General features: G+C 43.4%; 1 protein-coding gene across 3 annotated transcripts in view; it reads left to right on the top strand.

The window, feature by feature from the left end:
* The window catches only part of SEC31B (SEC31 homolog B, COPII coat complex component), a 319,647-nt gene that overhangs the window by 90,268 nt on the left and 202,969 nt on the right, over positions 1-26,410 (top strand). For all 3 annotated transcript variants that reach the window (XM_029609056.1, XM_029609055.1, XM_029609057.1), the window contains 2 exons: positions 3,892-4,032; positions 4,131-4,273. In XM_029609056.1, coding sequence (XP_029464916.1) covers positions 3,892-4,032; positions 4,131-4,273 — 284 coding nt within the window. The remainder of the gene's footprint in view (positions 1-3,891; positions 4,033-4,130; positions 4,274-26,410) is intronic.

Below are 26,410 nucleotides of genomic sequence, written 5' to 3'. Positions count from 1 at the left end.
TGAAATTTAATGTGATTAAGTGCAAGGTGATACATAAAGGGAAAAATAACCCATGCTATAGTTACACAATGTTAGGTTCCGTATTAGGAGCTACCACCCAAGAAAGAGATCTAGGCATCATAGTGGATAACCCATTGAAATCGTCGGTTCAGTGTGCTGCAGCAGTCAAGAAAGCAAACCTAATGTTGGGAATTATTAGAAAGGGAATGGTGAATAAAACGGAAAATGTCATAATGCCTCTGTATCGCTTCATGGTGAGACCGCACCTTGAATACTGTGTACAATTCTGGTCGCCGCATTTCAAAAAAGATATACCGTAATTGCGATGGAGAAGGTACAGAGAAGGGTGACCAAGATGTTAAAAGGAATGGAACAGCTCCCCTATGAGGAAAGATTAAAGGACTTCTCAGCTTGGAGAAGACGGCTGGGGGGGGGGGGGGGGGGGGGGGGGGGGGGGGGAATATGATAGCGGTGTTTAAAATCATGAGAGGCCTGGAACAGGTTAATGTGAATCAGTTATGTATTCTTTCAAATAATAGAAAGACTAGGGGGCACTCCATGAAGTTAGCATGTGGCACATTTAAAATTAATCAGAGAAAGTTCTTTTTCACTCAATGCACAATTAAATTCTGGAATTTGTTGCCAGAGGATGTGGTTAGTGCAGTTAGTGTAGCTGGGCTTAAAAAGGATTGGATAAGTTCTTGGAGGATAAGTTGACTTAGAAAATAGCCACTGCTATTACTAGCAACAGTAGCGTGGAATAGACTTAGGTTTTGGTACTTGCCAGGTTCTTATGGCCTGGATTGGCCACTGCTGGAAAAAGGTTGCTGGGCTTGATGGACCCTTGGTCTGACCCAGTATGGCATGTTCTTATCCTCAGTAAGGGAGTTTTTAAATGGATTGTTTACACTTGCTTTTTTTTTCCTTAAAGTATGATGTGAATGTCTGTGTGATTCATTCTAGGCAGTGTGGATGGCAGAGTAGTGGGAGCTGAACCAGGGTTAATAACTTTCTTAATAGTAGAGTATAATTCTCTTGGGTTGTTTAGTTTCTATGCAAGTTTCATGTAGATGTTTATCATCAAGATGCCATCATCTCAGCTTTGATGAAAGTTTACAATCAGAGTATTTTGTTTTGTCTGGGTGGGGTCTTTCGCCATTTCCCCTCTCGTATCTCCTCAGCTCGCATTTTTTGGTTTGAAGCATCGTATTGAACTATGGGGCTGAGTTAGATCTCTTCATTGAGACATGTTTCAAAGGGGCCAGTTTATCAAGAGTCAATATTAAGGAGGTGTTCCAGAGTTCTAAAAATTCTTCAGGTGAATTACAGGATTTGTCTAGTATAGGTGTAAGGTTAGATGCAAGGGTCTCCGGATCTCCTTGTTTAATTTTTTATTTATTGGTTTTTTTTTATACTGACGTTCGTAGGAAACATCACATTGGTTTACAACTCTTTATCAAATGCACAATTAAAAAACATTTGAATTTCCAAATATAAATCATAATCATAAAATACATAAAATTCTTAATAAAACATTTAAACTGAATAAGACAGTAGTAGTATTCTTATGACGGATTTGCTTAAGGGATTTGGGTATGAGTGAGGAAGAGACAAGGAAATGGTCACTTCAAGAGGTTTTGGTTATGGAGATATTAGCTTTGTTTATATGGAAGCCTGAGGGATTGATAAATATCATGTCTAAGCAATTTTGTTTCTTGTGAGTGGGAGAGGAAATGATTTGCTTCTAGCCACATGAGATTATGGTATCAAATAAGGTTTGGGTAGGGGAAGAGAAAATGAGGAGGTCTGGAGGTAGAGATTTCAGGCATAGCAACTCATATGGGGAAGGAATAGAGACATCGACCGTAGAACATTTCAAGTGGGATTTTAAAGAAGACAGCTAATTCTCCTCCTCTTCGCCTCATTTTTTGATTTATGGAGGTATGAGAAGTTTGGTGGGTAGTAACAATTAAGTACCGGAATGTCATAGTCTTTCAACTAGGTTTTTTCCTAAAGTATGATGCGGATGTCTCAGTGATATTCATTCTAGGCAGTGTGGATGGCAGAGTAGAGGGAGCTGAACCAGGGTTAATAACATTTAGGACTAATTTAAGACCATAAGTATAAAGAACAGAGGAAAAAAATGAATCCATTATGAACTGTCCACAAATCCACTTGCTTTAAGTAATTGTTTTACCATTAATTGAGTTTTGTTACCATTATTTTAGTGAATTTTAATGTATGGATGATTGTACCTGTTCCCTGTTTAATTTTTTTTGTTTGTATGTGATGGCTGTGTGTTGTGATTTTGTATTTTATTAGTTTTGTCTTGATTTTATGACTGTGAAGGGATCAAGACTTGAGCTAAAACCATCTCCCAACACTGCTCCCCTTTCAGATACTTCCTCCATCCTGCACTACCCCTCCCTACACTATCCCTCACTGTGCCCAAAAAGATGCTGCTTCAGGCATCATAGCACCTCTTCCACCCACAACCATAGATCTGCACATGCACTACTGTCTGAGACCTGTGGTGCCAGCTGGGACTATAACTGTTGGCACCATAGTCAGTTGGATATGTCCCCTTTTCCACCTTTCCATCTGTCTCTTTTACAGGTTTGTACTCTGAGTGTAGTAAGACACACATCCACTGCCCTGAAACAAAAACAATGCCGGTGGCCTGCAGACCCCCCACCCTCCCCCCCCCACCCCCCACACATTTTCTGCTGCCCTGAAACACAAATGAAGCCATTATTCTGCAGGTTCTCTTCCTGATAGGATTTGCTGCACAAAATACTTCGTCAGACTCACATCATGAATCAGCACAACTGTACATTCCAGGATAAGCAGTGTGTTTTATTACTAATGCTAGGTTATGCTCCAGAAAGCACCACTGTAAAGGTCTCATATAGATATACGGTAGCAAAGGCAATAATTGCAATAATGTAGTACAAATACTTATCTTACAGTTATTAGGAGAGTGGGTGAACGTTTGTCCCTAACCCCGTTGCCCTCCCATGCCTCTGTTAATTATATCATTTGTTTGGACATCTGAAAGCATGTTTTGAGAGATTATATGCGATTTCCCAAAACATGGTCCAGGGAGAGAAAACACATGGCATTCTCTTGTGACTATTTTATACCCATTCCATGTAAATATGCTCATTTTCTTCAAGCTAACTCAGCTTTGCTGTGATATCCCTCCTCCCTGGTGTCTGATCTTAAACCTTGCCCTCTCCCTCCACCACCCTACTCCTCTCCAGCATAGAACTGCTTTCCACACTGCCCTGGTACCCAGGACGTGAGAGACATCTCCTCTTGCAGTCTGGTCAATAGGAGAGCAGATCCAGTACTTCTAACCTGCTCTTGCTGCTCAATCAGCTGATCTGACCAGCACAAGAGATGGTAGCACGAGTGGATTAGAAGTGTTGGACCTGCCAGTTGCTCTCCTGCGAGCCTGATTCGTGAGGAGGAGGAGAGGCTGCCTGGAGGCAGAGGAGCAGCTTTCAAGATGGGGGTCACAAGGCTTGAGTATGGGTGGGGACTTTGGGGATAAGATTGAGGGGCAGGATTGTCAGGGGGTGGGAGGGAGTATTCATCTTGATCACACACAATTTTTGGTGGGCCAGAGGGTACTGTAGGTATAGAGAGGGGGGGGGGGGGGAGAAACTCCCCTATTCCTACCTCCCCTACCCTTTTACCACAGAGAAACACTGCTCTGGCTTATTTGCTCTTGGCCCCACACATCCCTACAATCAGCCCTGACTGTTGTTCATTTGCTGCAGAGTAAGTGTTCACCTGCTTTCCATTGTCCAAGAAGGAAATAAAGAACTACCAGGCTGTGGTATTTGGTTTGTATCACACCGTTCCTGATAGGTTTTCTCTTTGCAGCCTCCAGAGGACATCAGTGTAATATCTTGGAATAGCCAGGTGCAGCACATTCTGTCATCAGTTCACCCTAGTGGGAAGGCAGTGCTGTGGGATCTCCGGAAGAATGAACCCATCATCCAAATCAGTGACCACAGCAACAAAGTAAGGAAGAGGGAGCATGACACCAGGAAGCAAAAGTGGGGAATGGAGTAATCAAATTTAACTTTTTTTTTTTTTTTTTAATGAATTTGCATTGCTAGATGCATTGTTCAGGAATGATGTGGCACCCAGAAGTGGCTACCCAATTGGTTCTGTCTTCAGAGGATGATCACATGCCAGTTATCCAGCTGTGGGACTTGAGATTTGCCACGTCTCCTTTGAGAGTGCTAGAGAGCCACACAAGGTAGGTTTCTTTTGATGAATCCCCACTCCCTCTTCCAATCATTTCCAGGCACCAGGAAGGATTAAGAGGTATTGACATTGGATTTGATGCATGGTGACAAAGAGGACATTTTGATGGCAGTCATGAATCCACCCCTCCAATCACCTTAAGTGTTCCTATGGGGAGGAGAGCTCATCCTCACTATAGTCCTAGGAATTGCATTAATCTCCAAAGGCCCAGGTGTTCGATTCACCTCTGACGCCCATGAATATGTGGCCTCCCTTTCTGCCTCCCAGTCTGTACTGGTAGTGGCAGTTTCAAGGAGGAACTGGACAAAAACCTCCAGGAGTCTTTAGAACATAGGATCATGTGCTCCGGCTGGTGCCATTTTGAAAATGACACCATGCTCAGATGCGCCTTTGCCCCATCACATGATAGGGGCAAAGGGCTGCCTGAGGCCAGCCAATGCCATTTTGAAAATGGTGTCACTGGAGCAGAAGCCCTAGAGGATGCTCTAGCCACCGTTGGAATATCAGGGCTTATAAGTAAAAGTCAGGTGCCCAAGGAGGGGGTGAAAGGTTGGGAACAAAGGAGAAGGGGGATTGGGGTGAGTCCAGGAACATAGCTGTCTATCTCCCCCCCCCCCCCCCCATCAATAAGCAGGCTGAATTTGCCATAACTTTTGGGTGACGACATCTGGCGGCACTAAATGGACTCCCCTCCAACATAGTAGAGCTTTGAATTCTGCTGAGCATGTGCAGGAATTCCTGCATGGGCATTGCCTCATGAGCCTTCCATATCATTTTTTGTCCAGGTGCTTGCATGGATATATACTTTCTCTCCAGAATTTTTTCATAAAATCTAATTTTTCCTTAACTTGTCTAATTCATTGCTTTGCTGCCTCAGCAATGCCACAACAGCACTTTTCAGTGCTAAATAAACAAAAACAAAAAAAAAAATAGCAAGAAGGAAGGAAAGCCCCTACAGTTGTTTTCCCTCTCTAAGAGCCTTTGCCTCTAGAGATGTCACAGAAGAAAGAGCCAATTATGAGCAGATTTAAGGATGTATATGCGGAAAGTTAATGTTCATTACAGATGGCCATGAGCTGTGCTGTATTTGCTTAGACCAACCAACAAAATTATGCTTGTGGATGGATGTTCACAATGGTCCAGGACACACCCTATTGAGGAGCTGTCCAAATTGAGTCACAGCAGATTCTTCTCCTGCAGTGCAGCATCATATGCCTTGCTGATAAAACACCTGAGTGGAAGCTCCTCTAAGACTCTGCCATTGGAGTAGACCAGAGCCATGGTGTTGAGTTTGGGCAGCCACCCCTGCATCACAAAAGCATAAGCATTTGAAGTTCAATACATCAGCACCGCACTAATCGATGCAACCATTATTAGCACCAACTGTGCAACCTGTGTTGGCATATGTGGTGCAATCTGCATCGAGATGCTCAACATAGATCCATTGATGCACTCGACGCATGGCCCATTGACAGACTCAAAGCATGATGTGTTGAAGCACTCTATGCACAGTGCATCGAAGTGTTTGGCGCGTGATTCATTGATGCATTTGATGCCATTTGGTGCATGATGTCTTGAGGCATTTGCTGCCTGGCCACTCAACTCTGCCCACATCGAATATTTATTTATTTAAAATCTTATATACAGCAAAATCCAAAAAAAATGTTTTCAGTGCGGTTTACAGCATCACATACATAAAATATCTAATAAAAACAATTCACACAAAACAAATAATAAAAAATAAGTAATTAAAACTAATCACAAAAAGCTTATTTTCAGTGGGAGACCAAGATGGCCACCGCATGAATCGGTAGCGAAGTCGGTCTCCTCACATTCTTGAAACATTTTTCTTTTTACCATGCCGCACTCGAAAAGAAAGGCCAAACTTAGGGAATTGACTGCCACATCATTGCCGGTGTCCGAGGATGGACAGCTACTGCTGCAGCAAAAGAAAAGCTGGTGGAGGAGGCCGCTGCTAGTCCTGATGTAGGGCAGACGCCAGGCTGACTGTCCGAAGAGATCACGCTGAGTCCCGGCGCTCTGGTAACCCCCCCACCTCCGAAACCAATGGAAGCCGACCCTGCAGGGGTAAGTCCTCATGGATTGAGCTTTGCTTCTGAAGCTATTTCTTTGAATATTATTAAAATGAGTGACTTACCCGGGAGCAGTGAGGAGAAGGAGAGACTGGCTATTGAGGAGGTGGTGAGAGGGAACACTATTGGAGGGGAGCAACTGGCCCAGAAAATGTTTTTGGAAACGTTTGCTCCTATGGAGAAGCCAAAGACTATAACAATGGACTTATTATGGCACGCAATAAAAGGTCTTGAAAATGTTCGGTTTGGCTAAAATCATTGATTCAAATAGCAGATTTTTGAATTTGGAGCAAGAATTAAACAAGCAACCATCTAAAATTCACCAATTGGAATCACGTGTTGAGAAAGTAGAAACTACTCAGTTAGAAATTTTGAGAGTGGAAGATCTAAATCTGAAAAGAATAGAAAATATGGAAAATCAACTTAAGTACTTGAATCTCCGAATATTAAATTTTCCATATGTAAAAGAAATATCTGCATATGAGATGTTAAAAGAATATTTATTTAGTGTTTTTCTATACTGGCATTCGAGATAAGAATCACATCATGCTGATTTACATTTAACAGGAGGTGTAAAATGAAAATAAACTAAAAACTGTAACAAGTGAAGAGAAACTCTGAAGTTACAATAAAACAAGGATATTCAAAATTGGGTGGAGGAAAGTCTAGAGGAGTTTAACAGAGCAATTATTTACAATGTTCTAAGAATGTCTAACTGTGGTTGTCATTGCATTGAGAATCAGTTGGGGTCTGGAAAGGCTTGTTTAAACAACCACGTCTTAAGCCTTTTTCTGAATGTTAGAAGGCACGGTTCTTGACTAAGATCCGGTGGAATGGAGTTCCATAGTGATGGTCCTGCTGTAGAGAAAGCCCGGTCTCTAAATGCTATATGTTGAGAGGTTTTGGCATGGGGTACATGTAGTGATTCTCTGTAAGCTTCTCTAATGGGTCTGGAGGAGGTATGTTTTCTGAATGGGATTTGTAGATTGAGTGGGGCATGTTAATGGATGGCTTTATAGATAGTGGTAATGGACTTATGAATGATTCTGTAATGGATTGACAGCCAGTGTAGGTCTTTAAGGATGGGAGAAATGTGGTCTCTTCTCCTCGTGTTTGTCAGTATTCTGGCTGCCGCGTTTTGGACCATCTGAAGAGGTTTGGTGTGACATGAGGGGAGACCTAATAAGATAGAGTTGCAGTAGTCTATCTTAGAGAAGATTATGCCTTGCAGAACAGTTCTGTAATCTTGAAAGTGAAAGAGTGGTTTTATTCTTTTCAGGACATGTAGTTTATGAAAACAGTCCTTAGTTGTTTGGTTGATAAATGATTTTAGGTTTAGCCGATTATCGATAATAACTCCTAAGACTCCTGCTTGGGTGATGTGAAGGTTGGCTGGTGTGTTCATAGTGATAGTACTGTTTTCCGGGCAGATGAGAAGGAGTTCAGTCTTAGAAGAGTTTAGTATTAACTTTAAGCTAGTGAGGAGGCCGTTGATTTCTTGAAGGCAGTTTTCCAAAAATTCAAGTGTTTTAGTGATGGATTCTTTAAAGGGGATCACGATCTGGACATTGTCGGCATATAAGAAGTGTTTTAGGTTCATTTTGGTTAACAGCTTGCATAGTGGAAGAAGGTAAATGTTGAAGAGCGTGGGGGATAGGGAAGAACCCTGGGGGACTCCTAGGGAGGAATGATGACGGTGTGATTCTTTATTGTGGATTTTAACCTTGTAGCCTCTGTTATCAAGAAATGTTTTGAACCAGGCCAATGCAGTTCCTGTTATTCCGATGTTTGACAGCTGGTTTAGGAGGATGGAGTGGTTAACAGTGTCAAATGCAGCTGAGAGGTCTAGGAGAATCAGTAAGAAGGAGTGACCTTTATCGAGGCCCATGATGAGGTGGTCTGTCAGGGATATGAGTAGGGATTCTGTGCTTACTGCTTTTCGGAATCCAAATTGGGTAGGGAACAGAATTTTGTGGTCTTCAATGTAATCAGATAGTTGTGTATTGACTAATTTTTTCCATGACCTTGGCTATAAATGGAAGGTTGGAGATCGGGCAGAAGCTATTAGGATCTTTAGGATCCAGATTTGGTTTCTTTAGGAGTGGTTTGGAGGCCAGTTTAAGATCTTCTGGATAGATTCCCTGGGATAAAGAACAGTTAATGATATCAGCCAGTGATTTGGCGATGGTGTCGGGGATTAGTAGGAGCAGTTTAGTGGGGATTCTGTCGAAGGGATGTGAGGAAGGTTTCATTTTCTTCAAAACTGCTTGGATCTCTGAGGCTGTGATGGGTTCAAAAGATTTGAGAGAGATGTCTTTGGGGTGGTGATATGCACTAGAAAGCGAGGTGGTGTAGGAGGGAATCTGATAGGTTAGTGACTTTATTTTGGAAGAAGAGGGCCAACTCTTCTGCTTTTGATTGAGCTTGGTTGAGTGGAATGTCTGGACCGTTGATTTGTGTTAAATTGGATATGTATGCAAAAAGGGCTTTAGCGTCGAAGATGAGGTCATGGATCTTATGAGTGTAGAAGTCCCTTTTTGATTTTAGGGTGGAGCTCTTGTAGTAGTGAAGAGCAAGCTTGTAGGCAGGGTGCTAGGGAAAGGTGCTTTACGCCATTTATTCTTTCTGTCGTAGACTCTGAGTTTTCAAAGCTCGTTAGTGAACCATGGTTGTCTTTTGGAAGAGTTGGGGTTGAATTATATATAAGAATATATAAGAATTATGATATATGATATGAATATATGATAAGAATTTTGAAAATACCAGTAGAGGGACTTCCTGTTCTTGCTAGAGTTTACCATCTGCTGGAAAAAGGAGTAAAGGAGAAAAATATCCTGGAACAAGAAGAAAATAATGAGCAACAACTGAATTTGACTCAAATATTTGAACTTTCAGTGGACACTGAGATTCAAAAGAGGATGACATTATTTCTATCTTGCACGTTTGCATCAGACAGGGAAATGATTATGAAAAGATTTATGAGAAATCGCTTAAAGTGTTTCTATGGGAAAAAAATCTGGGTTTACCCTGACATCTCACGTATAACACAGGAAAGACAAAAGAAGTTCCTATTGTTAAGACCTGAAGCGGTGGCCAGAGGGGCTAGTTTTAGTCTTAGGTATCCCTCGAAATGTGTTGTAAAACACTTAAATGCAAAATATATTTTTCTTGACCCTAATCATTTGCAAAAATTTCTGGAACCAGTTAACCCTTAATCCCATAGTGATATTGTAGCAGAGAAAAATTTGTCTACATGCATGCGACGTTCCTGTTATATTTAAAATTGAATTTTTCTTTTCTTTAATTACTGCCTATTAAACTCCCTCCCAAGGATTGCTTGGAATAGTAGAGAAGGGACTAATATGTGATATTATTGAACAAAATGTATTTCTTTGATATATGTTCATATCTACACACTGTATAATGTTTACTTTTGTGAATATTGAAAAAGCTGAATAAACAGTAAATTGCAAAAAAAAAAAGAAAAAAAGCTTCTTTAAAAAGTATTGCCTTAATCTGATGCCTAAATTCCTTGCTGTACTTTTTCTTTTCTCAACTGCTCTGGCAACAAATTCCGCAAAGTAGGTGCAATGGAAAAAAAAAAAAGCCCTAGCCCCTGGTCTGTTCAAACAAGTAACATTATGAGTTTGGAACTTTTAATAAATATGCTCATGATGAACATTCAAGTTTTCTTACCATAAACGGTGTTTTCTGTAGATAGCAGATGAATTAGCCATGTTGTATGGGAGTCCCCAGCTGATGTATTGAGCAGTTAGTATGCGTCTCTTTTTTTTTTTTTTTTGCTCAATACAATAATAGTGGCAGACAGTTCCTATGAAGGCTGTATTTCTCTGGAATTTTTTGCACATCTGTAGGATAGTCCGTTGCAAAGGGATCATCCACTATCTGTTTGTATAAACACTGGTGGGATATGAAAAGTGTGTAGCGATGACTGTCGCCGCTTCACAGATGCCTATGAGAGGTACTTGATGGAGAGAGAGGCAGTCGAGGTTGCCATTTCATGCACATGTGTCCTTAGGGTTGCAGATAACGTGCGCAACTTCTTGTTATAGCTGAAAATGGATATAATTGGATATCTCTGTGGATAAAGTTGTTTTCGTCACTGGACTCCCTTGTGCGTTTAGATTGATGAAAGAATCCATTGTGAGGGTCGATTGGGTGACAGAGTGCGTTGTTTGTAGTATGCCAGCGCATGTTTACAATCAAAGATATGTAACTTTGTCTCATTGCCATTTGCAAGAAGTTTTGGATGGAACGTGGGTAAGGTGACTGGTTAATGTAGAAACTGGACATTACCATTTAGAAATTTCGGGTAAGTGCGCGAGGTCACCCTGCCATGGTGAAATTGAAGATAAAGAGGGTAATGAACTAATGCTTGTAACTCACTTGGTCTCCTTGCAGGAGTTAGTGACAAGGAAAAGCACCTTCCATGAGAGGTGGCGAAGGTGACAAGTGTCTAGAGGTGCAAGGGATGAAAGCATTAGCTGCTCGAGAACCATGTTAATGTGCCACGGCACCGGTGGTTTTTGTAAAGGTGGGTGTAGATGCAATAGGCCCTACTTGAATCCGTACACTAAGGAATAACATGAAATAGGTCCTACATCTAGATGGAGATAAGCTGTTATGGTGCTTACAGGAATTCGTAGCAAGGAGTCACAATGCCCTTTCTGCATAGCAGATGGAGGTAATACAGAAGTCTGCTAGGTGGGCCAGTTAAGAGGGCTATACCCGGTGATGAACACTTGGAAGCACAGCGGAACAACCTTCCTGGTACTTGAATGTAATGGATAGTTATCCTGAGAGTAGGAGAAAAAATTCATAGTGAGCCTGTCAATCTCCATGTCATAAGATGCAGGGAAGTGTGGAGAGGATGTTCTCTTGTCCTAGGGAAGAAGCTATGAGCTGGTGCCCAGGAGAAATGGGTTGCGGATCGAAAGCCACCATAGGTATCTGTACCATGGACGTTTTGGATATGCTGGCGTGATGAGGAACAGAGCTGCTTGTTTTTTTTGTTTTGCATATCCGCGATTATGGAAGATTCGCCTGGACTTCTATGCATCTCTGGAGTGTTCGAGAGATGAGTGGTATCTGAGGGATTGTATGAAATATTTGTTGTGACCAATCGATGAGAAAGGCACCTGGAGTCGGTGTGAGCCCAGAGAAACGAACAAAGTTCTCCATTTTTCTGTCGTACAGTGTTGCAAGAGATCCACCGTAGTGAGACTAAGTCTTGAGTTTGTCCGGTCTGGGACCGTGAATTCCGGGCAGATAAGTTGATTGAAGTGAGATGGATATTCTGTGAGTGTGATCCAGTATCTGAACTGCCTCGTCATAGAGGTTCCATGAACCGGACTATCTCTTTTGTTTAAAGAGAACAATGGAAGTCTGATTCCGTGTGATTCATGACTATCTTTCCATTGTAGGGGATCATGAAGGTTTTGTGCAGTGTTAATTTGTACAAAGTTGATAGAGCTTGTGTCTGAAATTCATTCAGATGCTGCGGTGAGTATTTGTGCTTGAGGCTGCATTGCAGGCGGCGGATATGAAGTGCCCCAGAACAGTTAGGGCCTGGCGAATTGTCACTGTAGTACTGTGAAGCAGAGTAGTAGACCATGTGTGAATAACACCTGCGGAATCGTAGGAGACGCGAGATAGAATGAAGATGTCCTGTGATCGAGAATGAAGAGGACTCGTGTTGAGGTCCGTGGTAGTCGCTCCTGCATTCGGTTTAAACGGAGGAATCTGCCTTGAATGATTAAAAAATCCGTTACAATGAACTGTAAGGCCTGTGCATGTGCGTGTCACAGATGGGATTCTGCATACGTACATCTTGTGGATCAGGCCAAAGGATGAAGGTAGGTCACAGGGCGGAACGGCTAACTGCCATTTGCCGGTGATCGGTAAGGCAGAAAAAGATATGGATCCCATGTTGTGGAAAAGGATGGGAGTAGTCCCGTGTAATCCCCGGTGACTAACCTTGATGGTGAGGATTCGTTCTTCCTTAGGAATCCTGTGAGAGAACTCAGATTCAGGTTCGATGGCAGCTATAGTCGTCCTTGTCAAGAGGAGTAGCTCCAGTGGAGGTTGGGGTAGGGATGGGGGGGGTAGCAGAGGTCTGGAGTGCGGTAATAAATGAAATGGAAGAAAGAGAAATAGAAACTATCTGTGTAGCGTCGAGAGTAAAAGTTGGATTGACCTGTCTCGGGATAAAGGGGAGTGGAAACCTGATGGCTCATTGAAGCTGGCAGGGGTTTCAGAATGCTACTGCGTCACTTTCCAAGGTGAAGGATGAAGTCGACACTGGTGTGGGTAAAAAAAAACCAAGCTTTCAGGTTTAAACGGATGCATTGGCTGGGAATCTAACTCGGGTCAACTGCTTGGAAGGCAGCCCAGTTCACTACTATAACACGGCCAACTTAGTGCAACCATTCAGTAGTAGTCGAATCCACTATGAAAAAGGTGACAAAGACACGGATCCGTTCAGATTCACTGTCACAAATGTTTGAACCACGTTGGCAAGAAAGTGTTTCAAGTTTCCATGCTGACTGCATGTATTACCAAACAGCAATTTTATATGGAGCCTGTCTCCAAAAGCTAGTCTTTCCTCCTACCCGAGAGAGGATCTATCAGTTATCCCAAGTCATTTTTGAGTGTGGAAGAAGGCATCTACCACCACCTCTGTTCAGTCTACAAAGCTTTCAATTCTGTATCTAGAACTTTTGCAACATACATTGGAGCATACCACATGACAACTTTAGGCCAGCAGCATACAGGAGGACATTGAGGAGCTAGCAGACCCTCCCCTGTTTTAGAGATGACTGTTTTTCAGTAAAGCATAGGGAAGGCAGTTGCACAGATAAAGAACTATGATGTAGCAGTTCAATTCCTCTTGACAGACCTCGAACAACCATCTGTTCCAATATGATGCCTCTGGGTTCACTTTACCCTCAGATGTACCTCAGTGTTCCATACTATCAGCAACACTTTTTAATTTGTATTTGACTCCTCTGTGCTCCTTGTTAGACCAAAACTATTATTTTCAGGATCTATGCTGCTGATATACTGCTGTATTTTCCAGTAGTTACTAATTTTGAATCCATCCCGGTTTTGGTTGAGAAAACTTTGCTACTAGTCAGTGATTGAATGCACCATAATGTAATCTTGAATGTCAAGAAAATGGAGGCCATATGTATTTTCTAGGGACGGTGAATATTTATCAAAACAAAATAAGTTTTTGTCATAATGGAAAAACTCCTTTATTTTAAGGATACTGTACGAAACCTGGGTATTTTGTTTGATTCAAAGTTATTGTTTAAGCCCCAATTTAACAGACCCTTAGAATCAGTTTTTTATAAATTTCAGATACTTCGACATTTCAGATTTATTCTTAATAGGCTATTGCCCGAAAGTCAGTACTAAGTTTTTCTTTTAACCGCTACAGATCGTTGCAGTTTTTGTTGGCCTACCTGCTTCTATAAATAAAGCCTTGCATGCCTTACAGAATTCGGCTGCTAGGATGATAATAGGAGGCCATTGGTGGGGACCATATTTCCCCTATGCTGTGTGACTTACATTGGCTTCCTATTAAGCAGAGGGTGGAATCTAAGACTCTTAATGATTTTTAAAGTATTAAAATATGATGGACCTATCTATTTGACTAATTTACTCTCCTGGTATGAACCAGCACGTAGCTTGAGATCCCAAAATGTCATAGCTTCAGGTTCCCTCCATCAAAGAGGTTTGACTGGTTGAAACGTGTAATCATGCTTCTCAGGACGGGACCCCATTTTATGGAATACCCTCTTGGAATTAGTATGGGCCATAGATGACATTGTTCATTTTCATAAATAGCTGAAGAGTATATTTTTCTAAAGAGCGTACCCTGGCTCCAAATATTGATTTTCATGATGATGCAGATATTAGTAGTTGCATATTTTATTATGTTAGATATTTTATTTTATTTTTTATGCAAACATAGATTTATATTGTAATCTGTTTAGCACATACCTCTAAGTGGAATATACATATTTATAAATAATAAATATCATTATAAACTGCCATATTTTCACAGGCAACCCTTCCAGTCTTATCAACAGTACAGTCCATAACCTCTTCCAACTCATTGTCAACAACCTCTTTCCACCAAGCTTACACAAAAGAGAGCGCCACCAGTCAAAGACCACTCAACCAGCCCAGCCTTAGCCTGGGCCCAGTTTTTGATCCCGTCAGACAATCCATATTCATCTATTCCATTCAAGGGCAGAATTCAGGTTTTTCTGGACAGGTGCACCATCTAACCAGGGACCCTTAAGTCTTCCACATAGTATGATCATAGTATCAATTGCATTTCTCCTGTCACTCCCTTCTGCATTGTTCGGTGCTGCAGTCAGATCAGTCACGTGTGCTGCAGCTTCGCATGGAAGTTGTCACTTCTGCAACAGGGGGCGATAGAGCCCCTACTGATACCTCAACAAACTCCAGGTACTTCCTCGTCCCCAAGAAATCAGGGGATTATGGCCTATTCTGGACTTGAACAAGCACCTGCTGCAAGAAATTCAAAATGAACTCCCTCTAATCAATTTTACCCTACATTCAGTAGGGAAAATGCATATGTGCCTTGGATCTCAAGGATTCTTACCTACACATACCATCCACTGTTTGCATTGGCACCACTTTTGATTCAAGGTGGATTCTACCCATTACCAATACACTACCTATCACTGCTGACTGGCAATGACAGCAGCACATTTGCAATTCCAGGGGGGATTCAAGTCTTCCCTTATCAGGACAACTGGTTAATCACAGCAAGATCTTGAGGATGTGATAAAATCTCTGCACAAAATGATCTACCTCCTTCAGTCTAGGTTTTCTCATTGGTTTTGAAAAGTTGAATCTAATACCCACATAAAGACTAAAGTTTATAGGAGCATGGTAGACTCAATGCAGGAGAAAACATTTTTTTTCAGAGGACAAGCAGGATGGTAGTCCTCGTACATGGGTGACATAATCAGATAAGCCCGGCATGAAAAATGTCTGTCAAAGTTTCCAGAACTTTGACTTGGCCTACTGAGCATGCCCAGCATGCCCTACATCACGCGTCTACACGGGGTCCCTCTTCAGTCTGTTTTTTTCTGCAGAGCTGTTGCATCGCGGTTTGAGTGAGCTCTCGGCTTTTTTCTCTAAAACTTTTGGAAAACTTTTTTCCCAAAATTTTTTTCTTTGGGTTTTCGCGTTCCATTGGTGCCGGGTCCCTCCCGTAGTCTCTTCAGCTAGGTTTCTCGGCATTTCGGGTAAGGGTTTTTTTTTCTTTCACATCAACCTCCCCCATGGCAGTGGTGGCTCTGTGCCCACTGGTCATCGTAGCCCGCTGCCATCATTGTCGTTTTTGCATCCCTCTTTTTTCGTTTCTGTCATGGCCACAACCAGTTTTCATCAATGCCCCTGGTGCCTGAGGGCCATGTCTATCATGGAGACCTATGATATGTATCTTGTACCTGGGGGCAATACATGTTGTCCAGGGTTGCTGCAACTGCACCCAAATGACCAGAACTCTTTGGGTTGGGGAAGTCAGAGCCACTGATTTCGGCATTGGCAAGATCTGCATGGATAGACCTTGGAGGCACACCAGACACCATGCCATCAACATCAGTGGGACTGTTGGTTCAGTCGGTGGATAGGGGCACCGGAGACCGGTTGAGGAGATTGGGTTCCTATTTTTCGACCTGTGTGCTGGGGGAAAGACCAGGCTGAGCACAGAGGGAAGCCGAGGAAGCATCAGCCTTGGTCACCTTTGATGCATGGTGCTGGGCATGCGGATGCGCTGGCTCATGCCGTGATGCCCCCGAAGTGACTCTCTGGCAAGCAACACCCATCCTCCATCAATGCCAGGGGTCTGTGATGGTCTCCACTGGTCCTGGTGTCAGTCACCTTTCCACCTCTGGGATCTGAGGAAGATCTGGCCACCCCTCCTTCCAGTCAGTGTTGGCTTCGTCAACATTTGAGGAGGAGTTGGAGCAGTATGTCCAGTTGGTGGTGGAGTGGGCAATGCAGGCCATCGGTCCTGTGGCACTGACTGCACACATGCTGGTCCTATATGCTTTGGAACCGTTGCTGGAATGGCTTAATATGGTCATCTGTGTTTTATCTACCCAGCTGGCATTGGTTCCTGGGAGGTCTTTGATACCTGGCAGGACCCCGATGCTTCCCCCGACTGATGTGGTGGTCATTGCCAGTTCCGAGGAGGAGGAAGCTCCGTCTAGGCCTGCAGAGACATGGCCTGCTGCCCCCCTATCCAGCTTTGCTGGGGCCTGCACCAAGTTTACTGGTGACCGCGCCTCTGGATAAAGGCTGAGCACCCAGGGCCCCATCCCCTGTAAATTACAGTGATGATGAGGGTCCCTATGATACTACGGAGTCCTCCTCCAAGGGTTTGAAGAGTCTCCCCTCAGAACCACTTCCTCCAGGAAAGTGAAGGCGGTCCCAGCCGGAGGACTTATCCTTAGCAGGTTTTGTGCGGGTAATGGCAGAAGCCATTCCATTTCAGTTATTGATGGAGGAAGATGCTGGAGATCCTCCAGTTTGTGGAGCCTCCTAAGGAAATTGTGGCAGTCTCAGTGCATGATATCCTTAAGGAGCTGCTGTTGAGGATATGGGAACATCTTCTCACAGTACCTCCTGTTAACAGGAAGGCATACTAGGTCTACCTCATCCAGAAGGCTACCGGATTTGATAGGCATTAGCTGCCCTACAATCAGTGGTCATTGAATCTGCCCTCAAGAGGGCCAAGTACTCTCAGACCCATTCCTCTGTGCTCCCGGGGAAGGACCACAGGGTGTTAGATGCTCTTGGGAGGAAAGTGTTCCAGGCAGCCATACTTGTTTCATACAACGCCTCCTACCAGCTCTCCATGAGCCAATACTCGCAGAACCGCTAGAAGCAAGTACAACAAGAGCAGTTACCTCAGAATCAGGACTCCCTCCAGTTACTGGGGCATAAGGGCCTGGATTGCAGAAAACACGAAGTTCATGGGACTTACAATGTTTTCAAAATGACAGTGAGGGCCTCTGCAATTGGAATTGGCCTCCGCAGAATGCCATGGTTGCAGGCTTTGGATCTCCATCCAGAGGTTCAGGAACAGCTTGCTGCCGTGCCGTGTACTGGTGAGAATCTCTTTGGAGATATGGTGCAGGACGCGGTGGCCTAGTTGCGGGACCACCGTGAGACCCTCTAACAGCTCTCTGCCAGCACTCCGGACCTGTTGGCCTCATCCAGGGGGGGTGGTGAGGCAGAGGCATGTGAGCTCCTGTGGCCACCCTAGGCAGCAGAGAACTCCCAAACCCTAGCCGTTGCTTCAGCCAACTCCCATGACGGGGTTTTGACTGGATCTGAGAGAACATAAGCCAGTTGCCTGTACCCAAGACAATGGACCCTCTTATCAGGGGTAGGCTGCAGTTCTTCACAAATCAGTGTCCCAGTGTAACCTCTGACTAGTGGATTCCGTATATCGTCTGTCAAGGGTACCAATTAAACCTATTAGGTGTCCCGCCAAATTGCCCTCCCTGCCATTTTGGGGGCTGGTAGCGCATCTGAAAGTACTGCTTGTGCAGCTGTGAGCCCTCATAATGGCCAGGACGGTCAAGCATGTTCCACCAAAGCAGAGGGGGCAGGGATTCTATTCCAGGTATTTCCTGGTTCCCATCCTAGACCTAAGGGCCTCGAAAAATTTTATAAAAGGAAAAGTTCAAGATGGTTTCCGTGGGTACCTTGATCTCCTTCTACAAAGCAAGGGGGCTGGCTAAGCTCCCTTGATCTAAAGGATACGTACACCCTTATAGAAATCTTCCCAAGTCACAGGAAGCATCTCCAATTCGTGGTGGGAAAACAGCATTTCCAGTACAGTGTGTTGCCATTTGGGCTAGCGTCAGCCCCCACACTTTTTCATAAAATGCCTAGCCGTGGTGGGGGGCACACTTCCACAGGCTGGGAGTGCATGTTTTCCCCTATCTGGACGATTGGCTGGTCAGGAGCACATCTCAAGCAGGGGCCATTTGGGTGTTGGTTACTAGGGCTCATCGTTGTTTACCTGAAGTCCCATCTCAGTCCATCATCTCAATTGGATTTTATAGAAGCCTTGCTAGACACGGCTCAGGCAAAAGCCGCCTTGCCTTGTTGACGGGCCACCACCCTGGTGTCCATAATGGCGCAGATCCAGGGGAGCCAGCAGGTGTCAGCATTGGCACATGTTGAGGTTGTTGGGCCACATGGCCGCAACAGTCCATGTCACTTCCTTGGCACATTTACATATGTGCAGAGCCCAGAGGACCCTGAGGTCCCAGTGCTGCTTGGCCATGCAGAGCCTCCAGGCTTGCATCCGAGTCACCTCGTCTCTCTGGGACTCTGTCCTGGTGGCAGGGACTCTCCAATCTGGAATGGGGGATCTCTTTGGAGTCCTGCTACACAAATTGTCCTAACCACGTATGCATCCATTCTGGGCTGGGAAGCACATGTAGAGGGGCTCTGCACCCAGGGCCTCTGGTCTGCTCAGGAAAGCTGTTGTCAGATTAACTTCCTGGAGTTCCGGGCGATCAGGTATGTGCTATGGGCTTTCAGAGATCGGCTGTCTAGTAAAGTTGTCCTGATCCAAACAACCGGGTAGGGATATGGTATGTCAAAAGCAGGGAAGTACAGGATCATAGTTCCTGTGTCAGGAAGTGGTCCGGATTTGGTCATGGGCCCTGTCCCACTGGATGGTGCTCAGGGCAACATATCTGGCAGGTATGGAGAACATGGTAGCGGACAAAGTGAGTCGTGCCTTCAGACCCCATGAGTGGTCCCTGAACCAGGAGGTAGCAAATCAGATCTTCTGCCTCTGGGGGAGTCCAGACGTAGATCTGTTCGCATCCCCCTGGAAACGGAAGGTAACTCAGTTCTGCTCCCTGTACAGGACAGATGGCAAACCAAACTCAGACACCCTTTCCTGTCATTGGGGCCAGGGTCTTCTGTATGCATATCCTCCGATTTCCTTGCTGGCAAAGACTCTCGAAGCTTTGCGAGGATAGAGGGACTTTCGTCCTCATAGCCTTTCATTGGCCGAGACAGCTGTAGTTTCCTCTTCTGTTGGAGTTTCCATTTGGAAACCGATCAGTCTTGGGACCTCCCCAGATCTCATCATACAAGATCAAGGGGGGTGGCGAGGCAGAGACATGTGAGCTCCTGTGGCCATGATAGTGGTGTTTAAAATCATGAGAGGTCTAGAACGGGTAGATGTGAATCGGTTATTTAGTCTTTCAGATAATAGAAAGACTAGGGGGCACTCCATGAAGTTAGCATGTGGCACATTTAAAACTAATCGGAGAAAGTTCTTAAGAACATAAGAACATGCCATACTGGGTCAGACCAAGGGTCCATCAAGCCCAGCATCCTGTTTCCAACAGTGGCCAATCCAGGCCATAAGAACCTGTCAAGTTCCCAAAAACTAAGTCTATTCCATGTTACCATTGCTAGTAATAGCGGTGGTTATTATCTAAGTCAACTTAATTAATAGCAAGTAATGGACTTCTCCAAGAACTTATCCAATCCTTTTTTAAACACAGCTATACTAACTGCACTAACCACATCTTCTGGCAACAAATTCCAGAGTTTAATTGTGCGTTGAGTGAAAAAGAACTTTCTCCGATTAGTTTTAAATGTGCCACATGCTAACTTCATGGAGTGCCCCCTAGTCTTTCTATTATCCGAAAGAGTAAAAAAACGATTCACATCTACCCGTTCTAGACCTGTCATGATTTTAAACACCTCTAACATATCCCCCCTCAGCAGTCTCTTCTCCAAGCTGAAAAGTTCTAACCTCTTTAGTCTTTCCTCATAGGGGAGGTGTTCCATTCCCTTTATCATTTTGGTCACCCTTCTCTGTACCTTCTCCATCTTAATTATTTCTTTTTTGAGATGCGGCGACCAGAATTGTACACAGTATTCAAGGTGCGCAGAATTGTACACAGTATTCAAGGTGCGCAGAATTAAACTCTGGAATTTGTTGCCAGAGGTTGTGGTTAGTTCAGTTAGTATAGCTGTGTTTAAAAAAGGATTGGATAAGTTCTTGGAGAAGTCCATTACCTGCTATTAATTAAGTTGACTTAGAAAATAGCCACTGCTATTACTAGCAGCGGTAACATGAAATAGACTTAGTTTTTGGGTACTTGCCAGGTTCTTATGGCCTGGACCCTTGGTCTGACCCAGCCTCCAGTCCCTGTTGCTCACAGCCTGGTTAATCCTGAAGCCCTTTATCTTTGAGGATGTCTCGAGTCCTTCTGGCTTCTATACAGCCCTGTATATACAGCCCTGTATATACAGCCCTGTATATAATGTATTTATAATGTATTTATAGTTATACTCCATACTGTACATAGTTCATCACAGTTTACTGTCCGCTTCCTTGCCTTTATCTCCTCTGCAGCCTATGCTATGCCCCCTCCCAATACCCCTGTTCATTGTATTTCCTTTCCTCCTTTTTAGTTCCAATGTAAACCGGCATGATGTTTGCATACTAATGCCGGTATATAAAAACCTTAAATAAAATAAATAAATAAATAAATAAGTCTTTCCACTAGGAAGACCTATGGACTGAAGTGGAGGAGGTTTTCTGTGTGGTGTGAATAGAAGGCCCTAGATCCGTTCTTCTGCCTCCCACAAAAACTGCTTGATTACCTTCTACACCTCTTGGAAGCTGCCTTAAAGACTTCTAGGGTTCACCTGAGTATGATTGGCGTGTATCACCAGGGTGTGCAGGTACTCTCATCTCTGTACAGCCTATAGTTGTCTGTTTCTTGCGGTGTTTGCTTCAGTTGAAGCCTCCCCTAAGGCTTCCCGCTGTGTCGTGGGACCTCAACGTGGTACTAGCTCAGCTGATGAAAGCTCCTTTTGAGCCGCTGCGCACCTGTGACCTGAAGTACCTGATCTGGAAGGTCATATTTTTGGTGATAGTCACTTCAGTATGCAGGTTCAGGGAGCTCCAGGCCTTAGTAACTTATCCATTTTATATAAACTTTTTTCATGACAGGGTGGTCTTGCACACCTATCCTAAGTTCCTGCCTAAAGTGACAGACTTTCTTAACCAGTCTATTGTCCTGCCATCCCTCTTTCCCAGGCCCCATTTGCACCAAGGTGAATGAGCACTGCACAATTTGCACTACAAGTGAACCTTAGCCTTCTATCTGGAGTGAACAGAAGCCCATGGACAGTCCGTCTTTTGATAGCAATTGATTGGGAGTTGCCGTTGCCAAACAGACACTATCCAGTTGGCTAACAGGTTGCATCTCCTTTTGTTATGTCCAGGCAGGACTGCTTCTCGGGGGTCATGTCAAGGCTCATTTTGTCAGAACCATGGCAACATTGGTGGCCCACTTGTGAGCAGTTCCTGTGGAGGAGATCCGCAAAGCTGTGACATGGAATTCTCTCTATACATTTGCATCTCACTATTTTCTGGATAGGGATGGCCGACATGATGATAGGTTCGGCCAGTCTGTCCTTCAGAATCTTTTAGGTGTAGAACCCAACTCTCCCTGCCTAGGGCCCATTGTTTGAGTTCAGGCTATCTCCCTTTTTGTTCCCAATAGCACAGTGGTTGTTGTGCCGATTGGTACCTGGTCTGTGTTGGGGTGCAGCCTGTAGCTAGGGATTCACTTATGTGTGAAGACTATTATCCTCCTTGTCCTTGGAGAAAGCAGAGTTGCTTACCTATATGAGGTATTCTCAGAGGACAGCAGAATTAGTCCTCACGAAACCCGCCCATTGCCCCGCAGAGTTGGATTTCTCTTTTTTGTTATTTTCAGTCTTAATTCTGTTATAAGACTGAAGAGGGACCCCACGTAAATGGGTGGTATAGGGCATGCTCTGTATGCCAAGTCAAAGTTCTGGAAACTTTGACAGAAGTTTTCCATGCCGGACTCCATCTGTTGATGCCACTCAGGAGTGAGGACTATCATCCTGTTGTCCTTGGAGAACACCTGTTTAAGCATCTCTGCTCTATCCTCGGATTGAAAGACCACCATGTACACATTGATCCGTACATTGCTGTCCTCTCAGCAATTGACAGCGAGATCTTTGGTCATGCTGAGAGGCTGTCCATGCTTTACAAACCCACCTGCATATTTGACATTTTCAGTGGAGGCCTATGTTCCCAGTGGGATCAGCTAACCCAGCCAATGTAGTCCAGATTTCCTGGGAGATGGCTCAGGACCTCAGGTGGTGGCTACAAACCTAATGTACTTTGAGAGGGTACTCCCCTTCATCAGTGGATATCTCAACAAAGGGATTGAGTGCTTACGTTAGATCCTGTCTAATCCAGGGCACTTGGACTCCCAAGGAAACTCAAGATTAAATTAAACTGCTGGAATTTCAAGTGATAAGGAACCTATTGTTTATGTGTCCTGATTCAGAATGACAACCAAATGGCCTTGTTTGATATCAACAAGCATGAAGGAACAGGTTCATGGTCCCTCTGCTAGGAAGTACTCAAGGTCTGGAATTGGGCAGACAAGAATCAGGCCATTTTACATGCCTCCTATCTCCCAGGAATCTCCAACACCCTAACATATCAGCTCAGCATTTTTCATCCACACAAGTAATCTCTACAACAATCTCTATTTTGTTCACTTCTTCCAAGCAATCTGACTGTCTTAGGATGCTCTCCTCCTCAACTGGGGGAGCAAACCTCATGTACACTTTTCCACTGATCCCACTCATTGCCAGGACAGTGAAAAATGTTTTTCAAAATCATGCACAACTAATCCTCATAGCTCCAGCATGGCCCAGACAAGCATGATATGCATATCTTGTACAATTTCCTACAGTCCTCCCGTTCCTCTAGAAAGATTCTGCACTATTGATTCAAGAGAATGGAATGTTATTCTTGGCCCTTAACCTAACAGCCTAGATGTTGAATGCTCAGTAATTGCTGATTTCTGCTTACCTACAGAGTGTGACATTTTAGTCTCATCTAGAAAACTATCAAATAAAAAGAATTACGCCTACAAGTGGAATAAATATTTCAAGTAGTGTCTTTGGGAAGGCATTTGAGTCCTCATTTGAGCCTCGACATTTGCTTCTATATCTTCTTCATCTTTCGCGGTCTGGTCTCTCTACTTCTTCCTTAGTACCATAGCAGCCTGCCATAATACACTGGACAGCAAACCAATCTGCACTCATCCACTCATATCTCATTTCATGAAAGGACTGTGGCAAATCAAAACCTTGGTTCAAAAACCTCTTGTGCCATGGAATCTAAATATGGTTGTTTCTCAACTGAATAAACCTCCGTTTGAGCCTCTGGAGTCAGCTTTGATAAAATTTTTAATTTGGAAGGTAACTTTTTTTTGTTGTGGTCACCTGTTAGAAGAGTCAGCGAATGCCAAGGTCTTGTTATCCTTTATATCTGAATTCTTTTCACAACAGGATGGTTCTTTTCACTCATCCAAAGGTAGTCTCAGCTTTCCATATTGATCAATCCATTGTTCTGCGTACATGTTTTCCAAGGCCACACACTTGTGAAGATGCAAAAACCCTCCATACTTTGGACTACAAATTGTCCTTGACATATTACAAAAGACAAACATAGTCAAACAAATTATCTTTACATTTCCTATGGCTCATTACCATCTGGGATTAGCGGTTGCCAAGTATACTTTATCTAATTGGTTGGCTGAGTGCCTTCATCACTGCTATGTCTTTGCAGGATTACAATTTACAGACTCAAAGCTCATCAAGTAAGAGCTATAGCTGGAGGAGCCTTCAAGATGGCCACCGGAGCGGACATGCTGTTGTGAAGCTCCTGAAATCTGAGATCTATTACCAGAAATAAACCTTTCCTAAGATGCCACATACAAAAAGGAAAGTGCAGGTAAGAGAAGTGGAGCTTACCCCCACTTCTTTGGAATTCAATCAGCCCCGCATCAGAAGCTTCTTCACGGCTGCTGCACATTCAACGCCGAGAGAGCAGGTCGCTGAGGGGATGGCAATAGAGCGTGAGCTCTCCCCTCTGATCCTGGAAACATCACTGAGCCCCTGCTGTCCAGACAAGCCGGCACCACCATGCCGTGAAGGAGGTATACAAGAAGAGACTGCCGCGAACCTGACAGGGGGAACCCAAGGAGGGGTAGGAGCGGAATGGCAGAGGTTAACAGCATTGGATTCTACCAGCATGGAGCATAAAGCAGAGTCCCAGACAGATATGGTTGGAGGATTGGAAAGTCTGAGACTCGCCGAGATGCTTGGAACCCCGGGCATGGAAATGGGAGCCAGCGCGACAATGGAGAGAGGAAGTGAGAGACAAGAAATGCCTCTTTTTTGAACAATGTATTGCAAATGCCCTTGGAAATAACTCCGACTACAATATGGTCTGCTTTACAAGCTTTGGAAAAATCGATAATTGGCTTTACTACTGTGGAAATGAGGTAAATCAAGTTTCACAGAATGCTGAAGTTCAGCAACAAAGTCATAGAATAAATGAAATGGAAGAACACATAAAAGAAGTGGAAAAGGTTCAAACTACCATATTACAAGGGGAAATAATTACTAATAGAAGGTTAGAGAATATAGAAAATAGTTTGCGAGCTCACAATCTACGTTTCATGAATTTTCCTGTAATAGAATCTGTTTCTCCTTTGGAAATGTTTAAATCTTATATTTCGCAGGTATTAAAAATACCGGAAGATATGAATCCTGTAATAACTAAAGCATATTACCTTCCCTATGTGGAAGCGAAGCCACAAAATTTAGATGAACCAGTTGTACCCTTAGATTTAACAACATTTCTTGAATCGTCACAGGATTTACCGTAATTATAACTAGGAGGAGACCACTACTCGTTTCATTCGCTTTTCTTATGGACAAGAATAACATCTTTAAACATTTCTTTAGAAATGGTCAAGTATTATTTCATGGTTACAAAGTGTGGTGTTACCCTGATTTAACAAAAGCGACCCAAGTTAGGAGGAAGTTATTTCTATCAATGAGAGCAGATGTTCTGCAAAAGGGAGCACAATTCCAATTGCGCTTTCTGTGCAAATGTTGTATAAAGTTTCAAGGACAAAATAATGTATATTTTGATCCACCCCAATTGAGAGCCTTTCTAGACTCTCACACTTAAGGCTTTCCAATGGTTTATCTGGCATTAATTTAGAATGTGTGTAGTACCCTCTCCGACAGCCTTGATTTATATATATTTCTTCTGTAATATACGCCCAAATTCAGAGAGTTCTTCCCCTTTTTCCTTTATTTAATACAAATGCAGTTTGATTTTTTTATTTGAATTTTTTTGTTATATATTTTCATATGCATTGTATGATTATTCATTAACAAGTGGATGCTTGTATGTAAATGTAAAATTTGATTAAAAAAAAAGTAAGATCTATAGCTTCTTCTATTATTCACCTTCATGAAGTACCTATTGTGAATATATGCAAAGCTGCAACTTGGTCTTTAGTTCATATCTTCACGCCTCATTAGTGTCTTGATAATGTCTCAGACTGACAGTAAATTTGGACAAGCAATTGTACATAAACAGTCAATATTTGTTGATTTATAATTATGAATGTTAATTTTGTAAACTGTTGTCTTAATATGGACTGACAGTATATAAAATGTCTAAATAATCTGTTCTCCCTGCTATCCATTCTCCAAGGTGGTCTGGGTTGTTTATTACATAAATGCTCCGCTAAACCTTCAGCTTGGGACTCCCCACATGTAATTGCTAATTCAGCCTGCTTATTGACAAAGCAATTTTGCTTACTGTAAATGGTGTTTTCCTGTAGATAGGATGAATTAGCTATTGAATACCTGCCTATCTCCCTGGAAAGTTGACTACATAGCTGTACTTTAGTTCTGGTGCTGACTGAGAAGGCTCACAAAGCAATACTCACTTGGGAATTCCAGCACATGTTCAGTAGAGCTCAAAACCCTACTATCTTGGAGAGATTTCTAATGCTGCTGGATGTAGTCACCCATGTGTAATTGCTAATGCA

The sequence above is a fragment of the Rhinatrema bivittatum genome, chromosome 7 (assembly GCF_901001135.1).
Source record: "Rhinatrema bivittatum chromosome 7, aRhiBiv1.1, whole genome shotgun sequence".
Taxonomy (NCBI): Eukaryota; Metazoa; Chordata; class Amphibia; order Gymnophiona; family Rhinatrematidae; genus Rhinatrema; species Rhinatrema bivittatum.
The sequence above is the reverse complement of the archived record's forward strand: the minus strand, read 5'-3'. Positions and strand labels throughout refer to the sequence as shown.